General features: G+C 28.3%; 1 protein-coding gene across 1 annotated transcript in view; it reads left to right on the top strand.

The window, feature by feature from the left end:
- Positions 1 to 16,709, top strand: part of LOC122270927 (uncharacterized) — a 134,472-nt gene extending 117,763 nt beyond the window's left edge. The window contains exons 4-5 of the mRNA XM_043050260.3: positions 2,525 to 2,675; positions 16,429 to 16,709. Coding sequence (XP_042906194.2) covers positions 2,525 to 2,675; positions 16,429 to 16,693 — 416 coding nt within the window. The 3' untranslated portion in view covers positions 16,694 to 16,709. The remainder of the gene's footprint in view (positions 1 to 2,524; positions 2,676 to 16,428) is intronic.
- Positions 16,710 to 16,927: the final 218 nt, after the last annotated feature.

The raw sequence follows: 16,927 nt of genomic DNA, 5'->3' as shown, positions 1-16,927 counted from the left end.
TATTTGTTATTTTAGAGTGAGTAACACGATATATTTACTCTATATGTCAAAAAATATTGTATTTATTTTATTTAAGCTTAGTAAAACCCCGAAAGTAGAATATTTTTGAATCCAACAACCTGTAAGGAAACTCTCTGAGAAATAAACATTTAAGAGAAAATAGGACAAAAAGTTTCACCCCATCTTTCTATTGCGATAGCGTTTTTTCAGATCTTAAGTACAGAGTGGCAAAAAAAATTAAGTAATAAAAAATAAGCTTTTTTTAATTTAGGATTTATTGGAAAAATTCGAAAATTTTACTTTTGTTTTTGCTTTACCTTATTAACTGAATGCGTCAGAAAAACTACATTTTCTAGCAGATTTGTTACTTACATACGGCTTGACCAAATGTAACGTAGACAAATATAATAGCATCCGAAATACAGTTGCAATAACGGCACCGCCATTCAAGGTTATGGAAGAAGGTATTAGAATTAATTGCATCATATTCGAAGAAAAAAATTCCGGTAAAATTACCGTTCTGTATGGTTATGACATTTCTGTTTAAAAAATAGCGTAATTCTAATTAATAAAACCAAAATATACGGTATTTAAACCATTCATTTGTTAATTTTTCCATTTATATGGAAGCGGTTTACATTTGGTATATGTGTGGTAATGCGTGTTAATGTTTGGTAAAAAGATTTTTTCGATTAATTAACTTTTCAGTTTTGTTTTTACTAACTGTATGGTAATAAGTACTATAATTTTAAAAATCAGAATTTCCGTTGAACCATTTCCATGTAAACGGAAACATTACCAATTGAATGCTTTAGATACCATATATTTTGTTCTTATTACCATAATTATGTTTTATTATTAGTAGTATCAAAACTGTATTTACCGTACAGTAAATCATTTTTTCAGAATTTTTTGTCCCGGTAAATATGCAATTGAAAATATTGTACTTACTGTGCAATTTAAGCGAAAACTATTAGGTTATAGTTGTCGAGTAAGAATAACGCTGTGTAGAAAAACGCCTAAATCTGCGAATGTTTATTTCATACATATATGCGTCGAAAAATACGCTGCATCTTTATTATTTATATAGTTTTAAACTTAAAATTTTAGGGCCATTTTCTAAACTGTATCTACTAAAGAATTGTGTAAACAAATACAGGGTGATTCTACAGATGACATAGTACCCATCTAGATTATCAATAATTACCATAAAACATAGGATCGCATTCTACTCTAACAAGCAAGAAAGATGAAAATTTGAATTTCACAGAAGAAAGCAATAGGACTTGATCAAATAGAAAGCAATAGAACAAGACACAATAGAAAGCAATAGGACGAAACCAACAATTGCGCAATCTATTTCATTGATCAGAAAAAAAAACACATAGCAGGCACTCAAAGTGGTTGCGACGCGAATCGTTCTACAGTTCGCACCAGTGAGGAAATAACTACTGCACCCTTTCGAAAATTCCTGATTTTGAGTTAATGGACAATGAGTAATGGAGGAACTCTTAAACTGCTTTGTTTTCTTTTTAAATGTTTACCCTAACTTTAGTTGATATTCGAATCCAGGAAGTTGATATTTGAAAGGTGATATTTAGTTGATATTCGAATCAACCGGTTCTATTGCGCAACGAACTCTGCTTGTTTCTTTTGCCCGCTTCAAAACCAGTGTTTGCTTTAATTTAAAATACATCATGGATTTATATAATAAGCTTTGTTAGAGTCGTGGTGGCTCAGGGGGTAAAGCGTTCACCTTCCAATGAGGTGAGCCGGGTTTGAATCCCAGCGATGAGTGGTTGATTCGAATTCAGCACCCGGCTTGCACTGACCACAGTGATGACGTAAAATATCCTCAGTTTTAGACGGATCATGGGTTAGAGTTCACTTTTCGTTAGACTAACAAGGAAAGGTTTTCTTGGTTTTTCTCTCCGTGTAACGCAAATGTGGGTTAGTTTCGTCAAAAAGTCCTCCACGGAGGCATATATCTCACAATACTTCTCGATTAAGTTCAAAATTTCAAGGCTACGGAGTCGAACACTAGTAGACGTAACCCTAAAATTTGGTCGGCTGTTCAATGACGTTTATGAAATTAAAATGAAATAAACTTGGTTAACAATAAACTTCATTGAGTGAAAAGATGACTAGTTGTCAATTTTCCCTGCAACAATGATTTTTACTATGAGATCTTCATCTTAGTACACAAACATCTGATGCACTAATAATTTCATGTGCTACTTGAACAAAATAGTTCAGATGATTTAGGTTCGTTAAACAAAGAAGAAAAGCCATAATATCAATCTTTTTAGGTTTTCAATGTGATCCAATATGAACCAATGTGGCTCAATGTTCTATAATAAATATTGCTCATCCGCATGGGTATTATCACTCCTCTTATTTTGTAAAAAAAATTAATCCACCTTATTGAATATTTATTCAATGGTTATACACAGTTTTGATACTCCCACAGTTTGATACTTGCACACTTTAATAATTATGCAATTTTACTTTTTATATATTTCAGATTATCTGCGATATGCTCCATGCTTAAAAAATGTATCTACAGATCATCGGAAATGTGCAAACCAATATAAACGACTGGCTAATAACCATGGAGGAAATCCAGAGGAACAAACTACCGCCAATATTAATTATGGATTAAAAATGCATTGTTGGTATGTATCGCTTTAATTTGTCATCACGGAATAGTATAATAAAGTTAAAGTATTATTTTATTTTAACATATATTTAACCCTTTTACAATTTTTAAATTCCCTTAATTGTTGATTTTTCTGCTGCACAAAAAGACTTTTATTAATGAAATAGTTCAGAAGAACTTTCAAAATCAGGGTTGGACAAAAGTATCAAAACAGTTTCCTTTATCAAAATGTATTTTTAAAGATTATTTATGTGTAACCTATATCTGCACGCCTACTGTAACATTTTTTCTACTATAAATTTTTATGATGAATAATGAATATACATGATAAATATTTAAAGTCAATAGCAATTATTGAGTTTTATGAAAAATATTGAATTCTTTCAAGCTAGATATAGAATTGTATTATTATGAAAGCTATTGATTATTGATTATCAATGTACTAGAAGATTATTTTCAATGTACTTGGGGCAATGTACAATGTACTTATTTTCAATGTACAATGATTATTTTCAGTGTACTTAAAACGGGTGTACTCCGTTTGGGAGTAATCTAGCTCTCAAAACAGAATTTTTACTATACATTAAAGAAGATTTAATAATTTATTAGATACGTGTTTACTTGCGTGTTTAAACCTTTAAATTTAATCGAACAATGCGTGACAGAATATTTAAAAAATAAATTAGGTAAGTGCAGAGCTTGTAACTTTTTAAAAAGATATGATCTAAATCAACGTATGTCTCACTTACATTTTAGTAAACATACAATATATTGGTAAATAAAATCGCTAAAAATTCAAATGTTACAGAAGCAGTATCGAAGCATGTTATATCCCCAAAACACTAAATTACATCTTCAATTAGTACACTTTTTCTAGAAGTTTTCTCAAATGAAAAAGCCAATCAATTAGTCTTTAATTAAATTTTAATTAGTTAAATTTTAAAAACTATGTTAAATACAAAAATCTTTGCAATGTTAAATGTTTTAGTAGTATCAATATATTTTAAATCAATAAAACATCAAATTACAAATTGTCTATTATTTATGGAATCCTTCTCAAAAGAAAGTTCAAAACAAATTCGTTTGTCTTAATTAAAAGTACATGAATCTTCTCTTATATATATTGCGCTGATTAATTCCTTAAAGAACCACTCAATACCAAAAGAAAAATACGTAATATAGCATTTAATCAAACATGTAATTTAGTGATTAAAAATGTTCTCAATATCAAATGTTAAAGGGGCATTGTAAAAACATGTCAAATCAATAAAGCAATAAATTGAATTTTCAAGCAGTTTACTCTTTTTTTAATTTTTCTTAAAATAAAAAGCATATCCATTAGTTTTAATTAAAATTACATGAAACATTTTCTATCAGTTTAACTGCTACTATACTATTTTCAAAACCACTTGATGCTAAACGGTCAATACATAATATGCATCAAATATATATGTTATATAGACAAATACATAAAATATTATAGATTACATAGTCAAATTTAAAATGTATTACAAATAACAAATATAGTGGAAAATAAAAATATTTACAAAAATAAATATAATAATAAATATTGTTAAGACATGATAAATTCTTAAAATACCTAATACACTTCTAGTTTCTTACTCTTAATAGAATTTTTCTCAAAAGAAAAAAGCGATCAATTAGACATAATTACAATCGTATGAAATTTCATTTAAACATTCAGCAGTTGATTTCTTTGTTATATAGCGGATTTAATATCAAAAGAAATGTGTCAAATAAATGATATATCATATATTTAAATACTTATTGGAAAATCAAAATACAAATTAAAATGTTGTGTGAGTAATGCCAAATCTTCAAAACTCCAACTAAAATCGTCCTAACTTGAAATCGTCCACATTTCATGGAATTTTTCTCAAAATTAAAAGCTGATCAATTAGCATTGATTAAAAGTGTATGAAACTACGCCTATCTATTTATTTGTTTATTTATTTATAATAGAACTACTTAATACCAGTGGATAAAATCTTGTTCTCAGACATGGATTAAATTTAACAAAGAAGAATGTCAGAAAGCATTTTGCTGACACAAAGTCATCAATTTTTCTGAAAAACTTTCACGGATGTTTATTTAAGGAATGGCGCAAGCCTTTGTTTCTTCTGAGTGTGCATACAACGAAGAGAGATGATTATAATTTCTTACAGAACAAAAGTTATACTACTTATAGTCAGAGAAAATTGTTTCCGTAACCGAAATACTAATTACACTTTCAAATTGGCCACCTTTTATTGATTTTTCCTCAAAAAAAACAAAAACAATCAATTAGACATAATTAAAAGTGTATAAAATTAATAATAATAGCAAAAAATAAACACATCAAATACATATATCATATAGTCAAATATATGTTACATATTGGTAAACTAAAATACATATTTATATGTTTTGGGAGTAATGTCAAAACATGTTAAATCTTCAAAACACCAACTAACATCTTGAAGCCATCCTCACTTTAAGGAAACTTTCTCAAAAGAAAAGGCGATCGATTAGCCTTAATTAAAAGTGTATGAAACTACGCCTATCTATTTATCTGTTGGTTTATTTATTATAGAACCACTTAATACCAGTGGATAAAATCTTGTTCTCTGAGATAGATTAAATTTAACAAGGAACTGAGAATGTCGGAAAGCATTTTGCTGACACAAAGTCAGCAGTTTTTCTGAAAAACTTTCGCGGAGGGTTATTCCGTTCAAAGTATGTTTATTTAAGGAATGACGTGAGACGTTGTTTGTCCTGAGTGTGCATACAACGCAGAGATGATTAGAATTTCTTACAGAACAAAAATTTAATTGCTTATAGTCAGAGAAAATTGTTTCCATCTGCCATGCAATAATAATGTAAAAAGCATATTTATATTTTGCCCAAATTAAAGTACCTAAATTGGAGTATGAATAATTAAACGGAACTCCATTTAGAATAAATTAAATATCTGAATAATTAAATAAGAATAATGCTTTTATTCAAACGGTAAACAGTGTGAAGCGAATAAACTAATTATTCAAATATTTAATTGGTTCTACAGCCTATCTGCAATAAATAGAATATGCTATGTAATTAGTAAATAATTCTTAATTTCAAAACATATTTAATTCAGATTTATTTCTGTAATGTGGCTTTCACCTTTTTTTGCTTTAATAAATATCTAGTATTTAGTAAGAATTATGTTTATTTTTTAATTACGATGTTGTTTTAATCTCTACTAAAAGACGTGTAAAAATGTATTGATGCATAAAGAAATGTATTAATAATTCAGCATTTCCTTCATATATGCATAATTACTTTTTATAAAATAAAAAGATATTTTTGTTTTAAACATATTTATAATTAATCTCATACCTTTAGCTAAACAAATGCATATCTTTTTCTAAGTTTTTTATCATGATATATAAATAATTTAACTTGATATGAATTTGATAAGTAAATTCTGATTCATCACATTTTAAAATTTAATTTATTTTGTGTTTTTAAATTATTTCATCCACATCAATGGAATTAATAAATGGTAGTCATGTGTCTACAGCCTCAGATTTGTGATTTTGAAGCAAATTAAAAGCAAATTTACCTTTGATATTAGTTAAGTAATAATTATCAGTTACGTAAGTTTGCTATGGTATAATTCATGAAAGAGGATCTCGAAGAAAAAAAACAGTCGATGCTAGAGAACGGAAAATCAATAAAACTAAAGCATGAGCTTCCTTTACCACATTTAAAGAAAACGAAGTATTTGAATCTAATAACTATTAAATTTTCCTACATTTTTTTAATAAGTGATTTTACTTTAAAGATTAAATGGCTTAGCAGACAAATTGTGCACCATAATACTGTTCATTAGATACTTAATAATTGTAGCAGAAAATATTAAGATATTTGGGTTCAACTTTTCGATATTTTAGTTAAACATGTGTACCAATTTTAGCAGAATTAGTCTGAGTGTTTTTAAGTAAGTGTTGAATCTAACATTAAGTGAAAAATATATCAGACTAAAAATATTTTTACTACTTTGTTTAAAGTAAGGTAAATACGCATTTCACACCAAAATGATACCTGCAAATGTGTCTGAAAGTATCGGTAAAAATGCATAATAAAATATCTCCATTATAAGTTTACTAATTATAAAAAGAATTTAAAAAAAATATTCGAAAATGTAGTATGGATTAATTTACGCTTTAGTCAGGAATTCACAATGCCAACTTATAATAAATTATTGTTTCGTTTCGTTTTTTTTCTTGTTATTCTATAATTATCTTATTTAATTTTCTTACTTTTATCTCAGTTGACTGCTAAAAAAGTCTGAAAAAATGCGACAGAACACTTCTTTTGAAATTCGTTGCTCAGTAAATTACAAATTTCTGATTCCAAAACTATCTGGAAAATAATTGTCGATTTTAGCAATAGGGTAAATAAAGATTTGGAAATATGCAAAATATTTTTTATGTTTTTTTTAATTATGTTACAAAATCTTTAAAAATATATATCTTTTTATTTAAATATTCTGCATTGTCGTATTACAGTGAAATTTACCAAATATGTACTTACAATATGATTGAAACAAAAAAGTTTAAGCTATAAAATTTTTATTTGGAACTCTTCTACATTTTTTTAATATTTTGCTAGAATAGCATTCAATTAAACCTTTCGAAACTACGTTCAGCAAATCTATTTACTGGTAAACAAACAATATTTCATCAAATTTAGAACAGAAAAAGTGCAACCATTACACTTTAAAAAATTCCGGATTAAATTATGGTATAAAGTACCGGTACTTTGGGTGCATTATCTGTACATTCCATTTTAACAGTAAATTATTATACCGTGATTTTTACAGAATTAATCATTTAATAAGAGTTATTTAGTGATTTCACGATAATTAGTACTGTTAAAGTTGCAGTATATCAGATTTTTTTTTGTTCCATAACATGGTCCGGAAAAAAATGGATTTTACGATAAAAAAGGATCGGCACCCCAATTGCCGGTACTTTTTACCTTAATTTGATCCCGGATTTTTTTCAGTGTAACCTACTTTCTAAGAGATGCTAAATTTGGAAATTTAGATCATACATTTTTAATCATTAATTATACTACAGAGTTATCTGAAAAATATGCTCAATGTTATATACTTTAATATATTTTTGAATAAAAATCTAAACATATATCAATAAAATTAAAACATTTAGTAGTTTTTCTAACAAAATATTTCACATCAAATGCATTTTCTAATAAAATAATAAAAAAGTAATTACTAGCATTAATGTCCTAAAAGACCCTAAACACACTTTTATATTAAAAAATCCTTGAGCTTTATTTGTTTATTAAGTGATCTTTTTCCTCAAACTTAACTTAAAAAAATACATCATTAAAAACTGTTCCAAAATGTTTATTATAAACTATAAACAAAAGTTATTCATGGATATAAGCACACGACTTTCTCTAATGTATACATACTCTAAAATAACCATTTTTCTACGTGCTTAAACTTGAAATTCCTTTGCTTTTTATATTTAACGACCCACATATTATTGTTAATTTAAAAAGAAACATTTTCTAGATTGTTTCATGAAAAACTCGCATGAAGTCTAATCATATGATTACACTTGATGACCAAAAATTAGAAGCGAAGAGCCGTGATATCATTAAAATTTTATTAAAACAAAGCGTGACAGAGCTGGTCACGTTTAAAGAGAGATCGTTCACTTCATATCTAGAGTTTGATAAGGAATTGTGGTTTCCACTCTTCAATGAGCATTAACGTAATTTGATTTTCTCATGCAATCATATATTTGGTGAAGTTTTCAGTCGAAAAATGACTACTTCTACAACTAAATGGCGTGAACTCTTCTACAATTATCCCACTTTTTTTAATATATGAATTTTTTTCTATATTTCAACGAAATATATCAGTTTGTTAAGCACAACAGTGATTTATACAGACATTAATAGTGGTTATTGTAATAGTGGTCAGAGCACGAAAGAAAAAATGGACAACCCTGAGTAGCTTTTGATTTAATGATGGGATCTTCACGTTCTGGGACTCAATCTTTGGAACTCAAGGAGGTGACCTTAAATATTTGAATTTTTTGGTTCATACGTTATTTTAAGTTACGAATTCACCTTTTAAAAAAACACGAATAGTTATTTTTAATTTTCTTTCGAATGACTTCTGAATACATTATTTGTATCAGTTTTTAAACGACTTTTAATGTAATTACTATATTGTTAGTGCCATGAACAATATTGTATTGATTAATGTCAATGTCAATATATTTGTGGCTAATATTTAAAAATTGTGCATTTTCCACTTGTTTAAATTTGAGTTTTATACATATTAATACCTCAGGTTTTTGGCTTCATCTTGTTGCAAATAAAAAAAAAATATCGTCAAAACATAAAAAAACTTTTGAAAAATGTGCATTTATGTACCTCTTCTAATAACCTTTAAATCCTAAATAAATTTTTTTTTGATTTGTGACTTGTGTTTTTCTTAAATGAGTTTTCTTACGAGCTTTTAATTAAAAATTTTTCGTAGTAAACGCGTAATAATCGAAATTAAACATGAAAATTTTCAGGAAATGATTAAAACTATATCAACGAGAAAAAAATGTACAAAACTGAATTTTACTTTCTAATTTTGTATTTTTTTAAAGAAAAATCAAGAAAACTGCTTTTCTAACAAAATTAGACTTTCAGATGGTAATAATAATGTTTAACTTCGGTTAAAACTTCTTAACTCCAAGCGAGGATCTTTGAAGTGTAAATATAAACTTTGACTCTTATGAGATGTAAATTTTACTTGAGGAATTTATTTTTTCAAAGAATCTTTCCCGCTTTATTCTGCTGAAAGTGTTTTTGTTAGCACCTTATGAATTCAAATAAAAATGTGATGAGAAATACTTATTTCTTGACTCAACATTAAGAAGGTAAAAAATATACTTATTTTAAAACAAATGTCACTGCAATTTTTATAGAGATTTTATTTGGCAATGTAAATAAAATTTTCGGTGACACAAAATATGTTTTTCAGTTTTATCTTAGTTGTTAAATAGTTAAAATTACTTAAACGTTTAATTTCATTCCAAAGCTAAAAATAAAATAAACATGCTTCTATTGCAATAACTTGGCATTTAAATTAATGTAAGGCAATTTAGAGAGCACGATAACTAGTTATAACCTATGCTAATATAAGTTATAATTTACTTAAAAATGACTTAAAACTATTCTAAAAAATTAGGTCATGCAGATAATTTAGGTCACTTTTCAGTATAAGCCAACTGCCAATAAAAGAGTATTTTTTTCGAGAAAAATTTATGCTTATGAAACTTAGGTTTACTTTTACACTACATGTTTACTCAAATAAAAACTTTCTAAGACATGTATGCGAAAGTTAAACAAAATATACATGGTGATCTAAGTTATCCACCTTAAAACCAACAGTAAGCATTTACTATATATTGCTTACGTTTGCTAAAGATAGGGTGACAAAAGGTTAAAACACTCCTTAGTCCAAACGTTAAAGATAACTAAAACAACAGTACTCCAAATCAAATAAAATTTACGTCAAAGTCCAACTAAGTATGACATAAACAAGATTAGCAATTCATTAGCAACGTAAATCAACATCAATTTATCAAGATCAAAGTTAATGTGAACCACAGCAAAAAATTCCATAAGTGATATAGCGTAGTTGCACTTGTAGTTTAATATAAAGTATCGATGTATTATGCAGTTTATTATGTAGTTTAATGTAAAGTCTATTATGTAGCTTAAGGTATATATATAAAGTAAAGTATGACCTTTCCCTGATATCACAAGAGCTTATATCTTAATTTCCCTTAAACTTAGCACTCAGGACACCAGAAAAAAATAAATTCTGGGTATTATATGTTAATAATTTATTTGGGGCTATACCAGTAATGGTTTCATTCGGCTCAGCGAAAAACGATTACATGGGATACACTATTTTGCTTGTTTTCATGAGATGACACATAGATATAAATGCAAAATTGTGTTTTTTATATTAGTGCCATCACCTTATTTTTAATCTCATTCGATGAAGCTCCAAAAAAAGTCACAAGAAACAATACTTAGAAATCAATACCAGATGTGTGAATAAAGTAAGCCAAAATCTATTCCTTTTTCCTATGAAGTCTTAATAGCTTTTAAGTTTTTAGTCTTGACTTGAGTTTAGATTTATTCAATTCGGTGTATTAAAATACATCTCAAACAAAACATCTCTTTTCTAGATAGCAATTCTTAATTTCCTCGTCTTGTCTTCATTAATTCAAGGTGGCTGCTAAATATCACTTCAAAGGAAGGACTTCAGATTCAGATATTTTTAAAAACATAATGCCTTGGGCATAACATCATAGAACAGCTAAATTACAGCTCTATTAATACAGGCTTAAATAACATAGGCTCCACCTCAACACAATCTGAATTCACAAGTATCCAGTAAGAACTCGTTAATAATATTAATCCATCTGTCAAAGTCAGTCACACCGCCTCCAATTAAACAGAGGCAATTAATTATACCTAAGAGAGGACCAATTGGCCCTCTCTGAACATTAATCGATCAACTAGAGTTAACTATAAATCAGATTTACTTCATTAAGCAATATACTCTAACCTATTAATTAACAATTAAAACAAGGTAACAATTTAATCAAAATACATTGTATTATTAAAACCTGTCACCAAGTGCCTAAGTGAATTAAAGCAAAGTAATTTAAACAAATCAAGTTATGACAAAATCAATTTAAGTGCAGTAAAATCAAAACTTAAATTCTTAAAACTCTCAAGTGATTATGCATGAAACAGACCAACATTTGACAAATTGTTTTTCAATTCAACTAGGGGTCAAATACTCCTTAGAGGAAAATTTTTATAGGCGTTTTTGGAGAAAAGGACAGCAATTTCCATTTAAGCAAATGTTTTTCAATATTGTGTTGTTAACAATGTAGATAGTCAGGAAACTTAAACATATCTATTTAGAAGCAATACAATAGGCAAAGTATTATGCAAAATATCGCTTTTGAAAAAGTGACTTTGCATAAAACAATGTGAAAGTTGCAGTTCAAATCATATACATTGACAAATTCAAGATTAAATTAAGATAAAAGATTAGTTATTATATTTTATCATTATTACTGTTTATGCTTTTTCTATCAATGCGAATACATTCACTACCAATTTAAAAAATGCAAGAGGAATAAGGGATAACAGAATTTAATCCCATTTCAAATTCAAGATAATAGAGAGTTAAGAAGAAGATTAAATTAGAAAATATAAACCAAAAAAGCAGTATAACTGTGTAACTGAGACCAGACGCTGACTAAGGACAGGCTAAGGCTTAAGAGAACACATTAGTAGATTACTTACTAATGCAAGGTACACTGATTTAAAATTCCTCTACATCAATTAAATTTATAAAACAATAATACAAAACTTCTTACTTGATTAACAATGAGTTCCAACAGTAAATAACATGAAGAAAACTACTAATAAATAATAAACAGGGTGATTAATCGTATGAAGTCCATGCAATAAGAAACAGTTATTCAGAATTTAACTTTGTTATAGACGATTAATGTTAGAAAAATCAATAAAAGCAGAGAAACATAATGTTTTTCTGCTTGTAAACATAAATATTTGATACAGTTAATTCTATAATCAAAATCATTTAAACAATAATTTTCCACATATACCAGAATTTAGTGATCAATCATAAAAATAGTAAAGATAAAATCAATTTGTTAATAAGACTGAAATAAACTCAATCCAAAAGCAGCAAAAACCAAACGAAGAAATTTCGCCTACGTAAAATGTTCGAGCATAAATAAAAATCACTTATTCATTAATATAAAAAGAAAGTAGAGCAAAATTCATAGATCAATAAACGTAAATACAAAAACAAAAAAGCATCCAATCCCAAGTATCAAAACCCTCAGTGAACATTAATAACAAACTATAGGAGTACAGAATTTTATCCCATAACATCGCAATAGGAAAAAACAATATGACATCATATGAGAAATAAAACAATAATATTATTTACCCCAAAAGCTGAATCCGGAAACGAGTTCTTGTAGTTTGCTACATTCCAATGATCACATGAAAAAAACTAAGCTAACTTACTTGTAAACGCTTTGATTACTCCTTTATCAAGATCATAATTCATCATTGCAATTCACGGGATTTAAAGTTATAATCAAAATTCGTCATTTGATTAGATTCATCACAATTCAATTGGATTATATCCCAAAACTTTAACAAAAAAAACTGGATCAGTTATCAAAATCAATTAAAACAATAACTAAAATCAACCCAATTGAAATTTACTAATTTTCATTGATAATTACAATTTCGTATATACATGTTATAAAAACATTTTAATAAATCTCCTAATCCACTAGATTTAACTTAAACTTCGAATCATAATTAAATGTAGAGAAACATTCTTAGTAGGGCAATAGAAAGAGCGCTTAGGGAAAATACTTGAGAAAATAAAAATTTAATTAAGCTAATGTAAGAGTATTTTACGGCCAATAACGGCACATACCATGGTAAGTCCCTGATCTCTTTAATAGTAGCTCTCTGCTCACGAGAGATCAACCAAAGTTTGTTTAACAATTAAGATTACAATACTGCTACAATGCATGTCGCAGATCCAGTCCTCTAAACTATGTTTACCAAGATAGTAACTAGTCCTTAATTGTTTAAAGTGTCAGCAATTTAGAATTAAGAGATCAATATCTCGTCGAATACTAAAGTAACCGCACGTAAAAGTACTTTTGAAATTATCATGTTGGTATGCACTGTTAGAAATTTTTCTAAAAAAGCAGTTGAATAAAAATTTATTTAATTTTTATTTTACCATATTCTACCAAAGAAGCCAAATAACCATAAAAAAATGGTTTTCAAACTGTTAATGTGAGAAAAGTCGTTTATTAACTATTTTTACCTAATACGGTTATACAACTGGAATTTTAACCACGCCAACTTGGTCCACCTCATAAAGCCATTTAGTTTCTTGCAGTTGAGTACATAATGTAGTCGACAGGGTAAGCCTGTCAATCTCATGACTACCAGAATATGGGTTCGAACCCCGGCGTTAGCACTGCAATATTTCCTCTATTTCTTTAAAACACGAAGAGTTTCCTTGCGCTACTCAATTCTTGCCTTCCAATGTCCAATTAAATTTAATTTATATAGTTTGCTGTAAATAGGTTTGTATTCACGGTTTGTTTTTTAATCATACTAATCGTAAATTGTTTCAAAGCCGTAAAGGAATTTATGGTTAACAGAATGGACACACTGTTGCTGCTTATTTTACCGAAATTTTAGTGTGAAAATTTTAAAAAAGGCGTACACTAAAGGCTACGTAATTTGAAAAAAAAAATGATTTAAATAAAAATGAACACTTTAGTTTTACTTCATCAACAAAAGCAATTTACAATGAGCGTTTTTCATCACCATGAGGGTCAATCTTAAATATTGATTTTGGGAACTCTGAACTCCTAGAGCCACTGTAAACTGAAGTGATTTGTAATAAATTGCGATAATACGTTTTAAACAGTTTTTAACCGACTTAAAATTTATATTTTCCTATAGTACCAAACTGAAGTATAATTTAATAATCAACTTTTTTGGTTGAAGATAGGGCAAAGTGAAGTAAAACTGAATACATTACTTCTGAAAAGTCATTGATGTATAAACTTTTTTTATAGGTGATTTTTTTTCTAGAAAAAGTCAAATCACCAGAGTAAGACCGGGTACCCCTTTAAACTCTGTAAGAAATTCAGAAACACTCGAATTTCAGTGAAAAAGTAGCTGACATTTCTATTTTATATGACAATTTCAGAAAATTATGCATGTAATTTACATGCGATATAGTCAAGGCCGTACTCAAGGAAGGGAGAGGGGAACAATTGTGCCGGAGCCCGGGACAGCAGAGGGCCCGACCGAAATACCTCACAAAAAATATACTGCTTATTAATTTTTTTTAATGTAGGGAATGTCTCTATAACTATATAAAAGTTACAATTTTGTATAAAAGTTTACAAATTTCTACAAAATGTGAGAGTAAGGATTTTTGCACTTTGAGAAAGAGGCCCGCAAAAAATTTTCTCCTGGAGCCCTAAATCTAAAACGTTTGTACAACATTGGATGTAGTTATTTGCTTCCTCTGCTGCACTGCATCTTTCGTGGACCCAGCATAGGTACACATCAAGGGGGGGGGGAGGCAAGACTGTATTGTGCATTATACCCGATCTTACACTGAGAGCTAAGGTTATCGAATCGAAACACAGAACAGTGCTACCATTGGACTAAATCCTTATTGTTTGTTTGGGTGAATGAATGAATCTTTAAACATATAATAAGCTGGATTAAAAATAATTTTTATTACTGAAAGGAACAATAAGTAAGGATAGCTTAAAAACAAGAGAATATTTGAGATTTTGCATAGCGAAGCAAACTTATCTATACAGACACCGTGAATTAGTCAACAACAACACACCAGTTTGGTAAAACCATATTATTGACTAGTAAAGTGTAATTCAGTGTTTGGCCGCTAGAAAACAGAACTAATTTTCATAAAATCAAGGATACCTCTCTTACCCTACTCTCTTCTAAGTAGTTTTCATCACATCAGATCTGAAACACCTTGGGTCCCTAGTGATTTTTCTTAATTTCTAGATAAAATTAACAATGTGTGCTCTGGCATATTTAAAATGAAGTAACAGGAAAACCTATTATTTAAAACAATAACCTGTTTATTTATTTGATGTTTGGATCATGCTACACTTTTCCTAAAAATAATTCATTACATGGTCGTCATCATCAGATTCTTAATTGATGGTTTTATTAATATAAGCCACCTTAATAAACAACCATAAATTTGGTTTTCTCCCACTGCTAAATTTCAATTCATGTCTATGATCTCAATGGATGATAGAATGCGGAAGGCTTTTTTATAGATTATCAAACTTATAATGCAGAGTCCTTATAAGTAGCAAAGTGCGGAGTCTTTATAAATTAGCGAAGGTCATTTTTGAGACAAAGTCATTATGAAATGGATCTAAAACATTATTGATTAAAATTGCCTTCGATATAAGATATAGAAGTGATCCTATATGGATTCTAATATTTAAAATGGAAAAGTACTCAAAACTTTTATCTCCAGACAGTGCTCCTTGGCAATCCAAAAAGCAATCAATCAATCAGGCCTGGTTTGCTTCTCGTTTTCGAATCAAAATAATTCAGTCATCATTGCTGAAAACATTTTACTGACCATCATGACTACTGTGTTATATTATCTATTAATTTTAATGGGTAATACTAAAGTTTAAATCAATTTTTTTTAAACATTTTATCAAAAAATCCAGTCTTTTAACACATGCCAAAAATGTAACTGTGCACCAAGTTAGTTTAAGTTTATAACTCAAATTATAAAAATGAAAAATTAAAACTCATACGACTGATGTTTTTATGAGATTTTTGATAAACTAAATGGACAAAGTGAAGGGTTTCTTATAAAACAAACAAACTCTAATGCAAAAAAAAAAAAATTATGAGAAACTAAATAATAACTGTTGCAAAATAAAAAAAATTTTAAAAATAGAAACATTTCCTAGTATGATTTTAGAAACCAGTTCAGATATTTACGCCTTTTAAAGTGAGTAAATATTGTGTAATTGAAAATCATTTTTTTCTGATGTCATTGTCTTTTTTAGTGCATTCTCAGAATTTGTCGAATGCCAGCATACATATATACAAAGAGACTGTGGCCACCATGCACACCAGTTTTATCAAAGCCAACTGGAACGTATGTCAGGTTCATTACTCAATGAACACTGTGCTATATTTACTCATGGTTCTAACGCTTGTCTTTTCAATCAAAATGATGGATACAGCTTGAAGATGAAATGTTTTTCATATCGAAATTTACTTTTAACTGTTTTTGCTGTTGTTGTTGTATTAATTTTTACTCATCGATGATATTAAATATTTTTTTTCATTTACATTTTGTATCTTATTTTAACTATTTCATCTACATACCATACGTTTTGAAAATCCTCATATGTAGTACATTTTCTTTATTTTATAGGTAGAATCAAGTCGCTAGTACAGAGTTATGTAATATCTAGATTATGTGCTAGCGTGATTATTCCTAGCTCTTAATTATGAAAGAGAAGGGATAAGTTAAGTCTTTCTTCTATGCAGAACAACCTT

The sequence above is a fragment of the Parasteatoda tepidariorum genome, chromosome 11, assembly GCF_982258835.1.
Source record: "Parasteatoda tepidariorum strain Cologne lab strain chromosome 11, Ptep-v5.0, whole genome shotgun sequence".
Lineage (NCBI taxonomy): Eukaryota > Metazoa > Arthropoda > Arachnida > Araneae > Theridiidae > Parasteatoda > Parasteatoda tepidariorum.
This window is presented reverse-complemented; position numbering and strand designations above follow the sequence as displayed.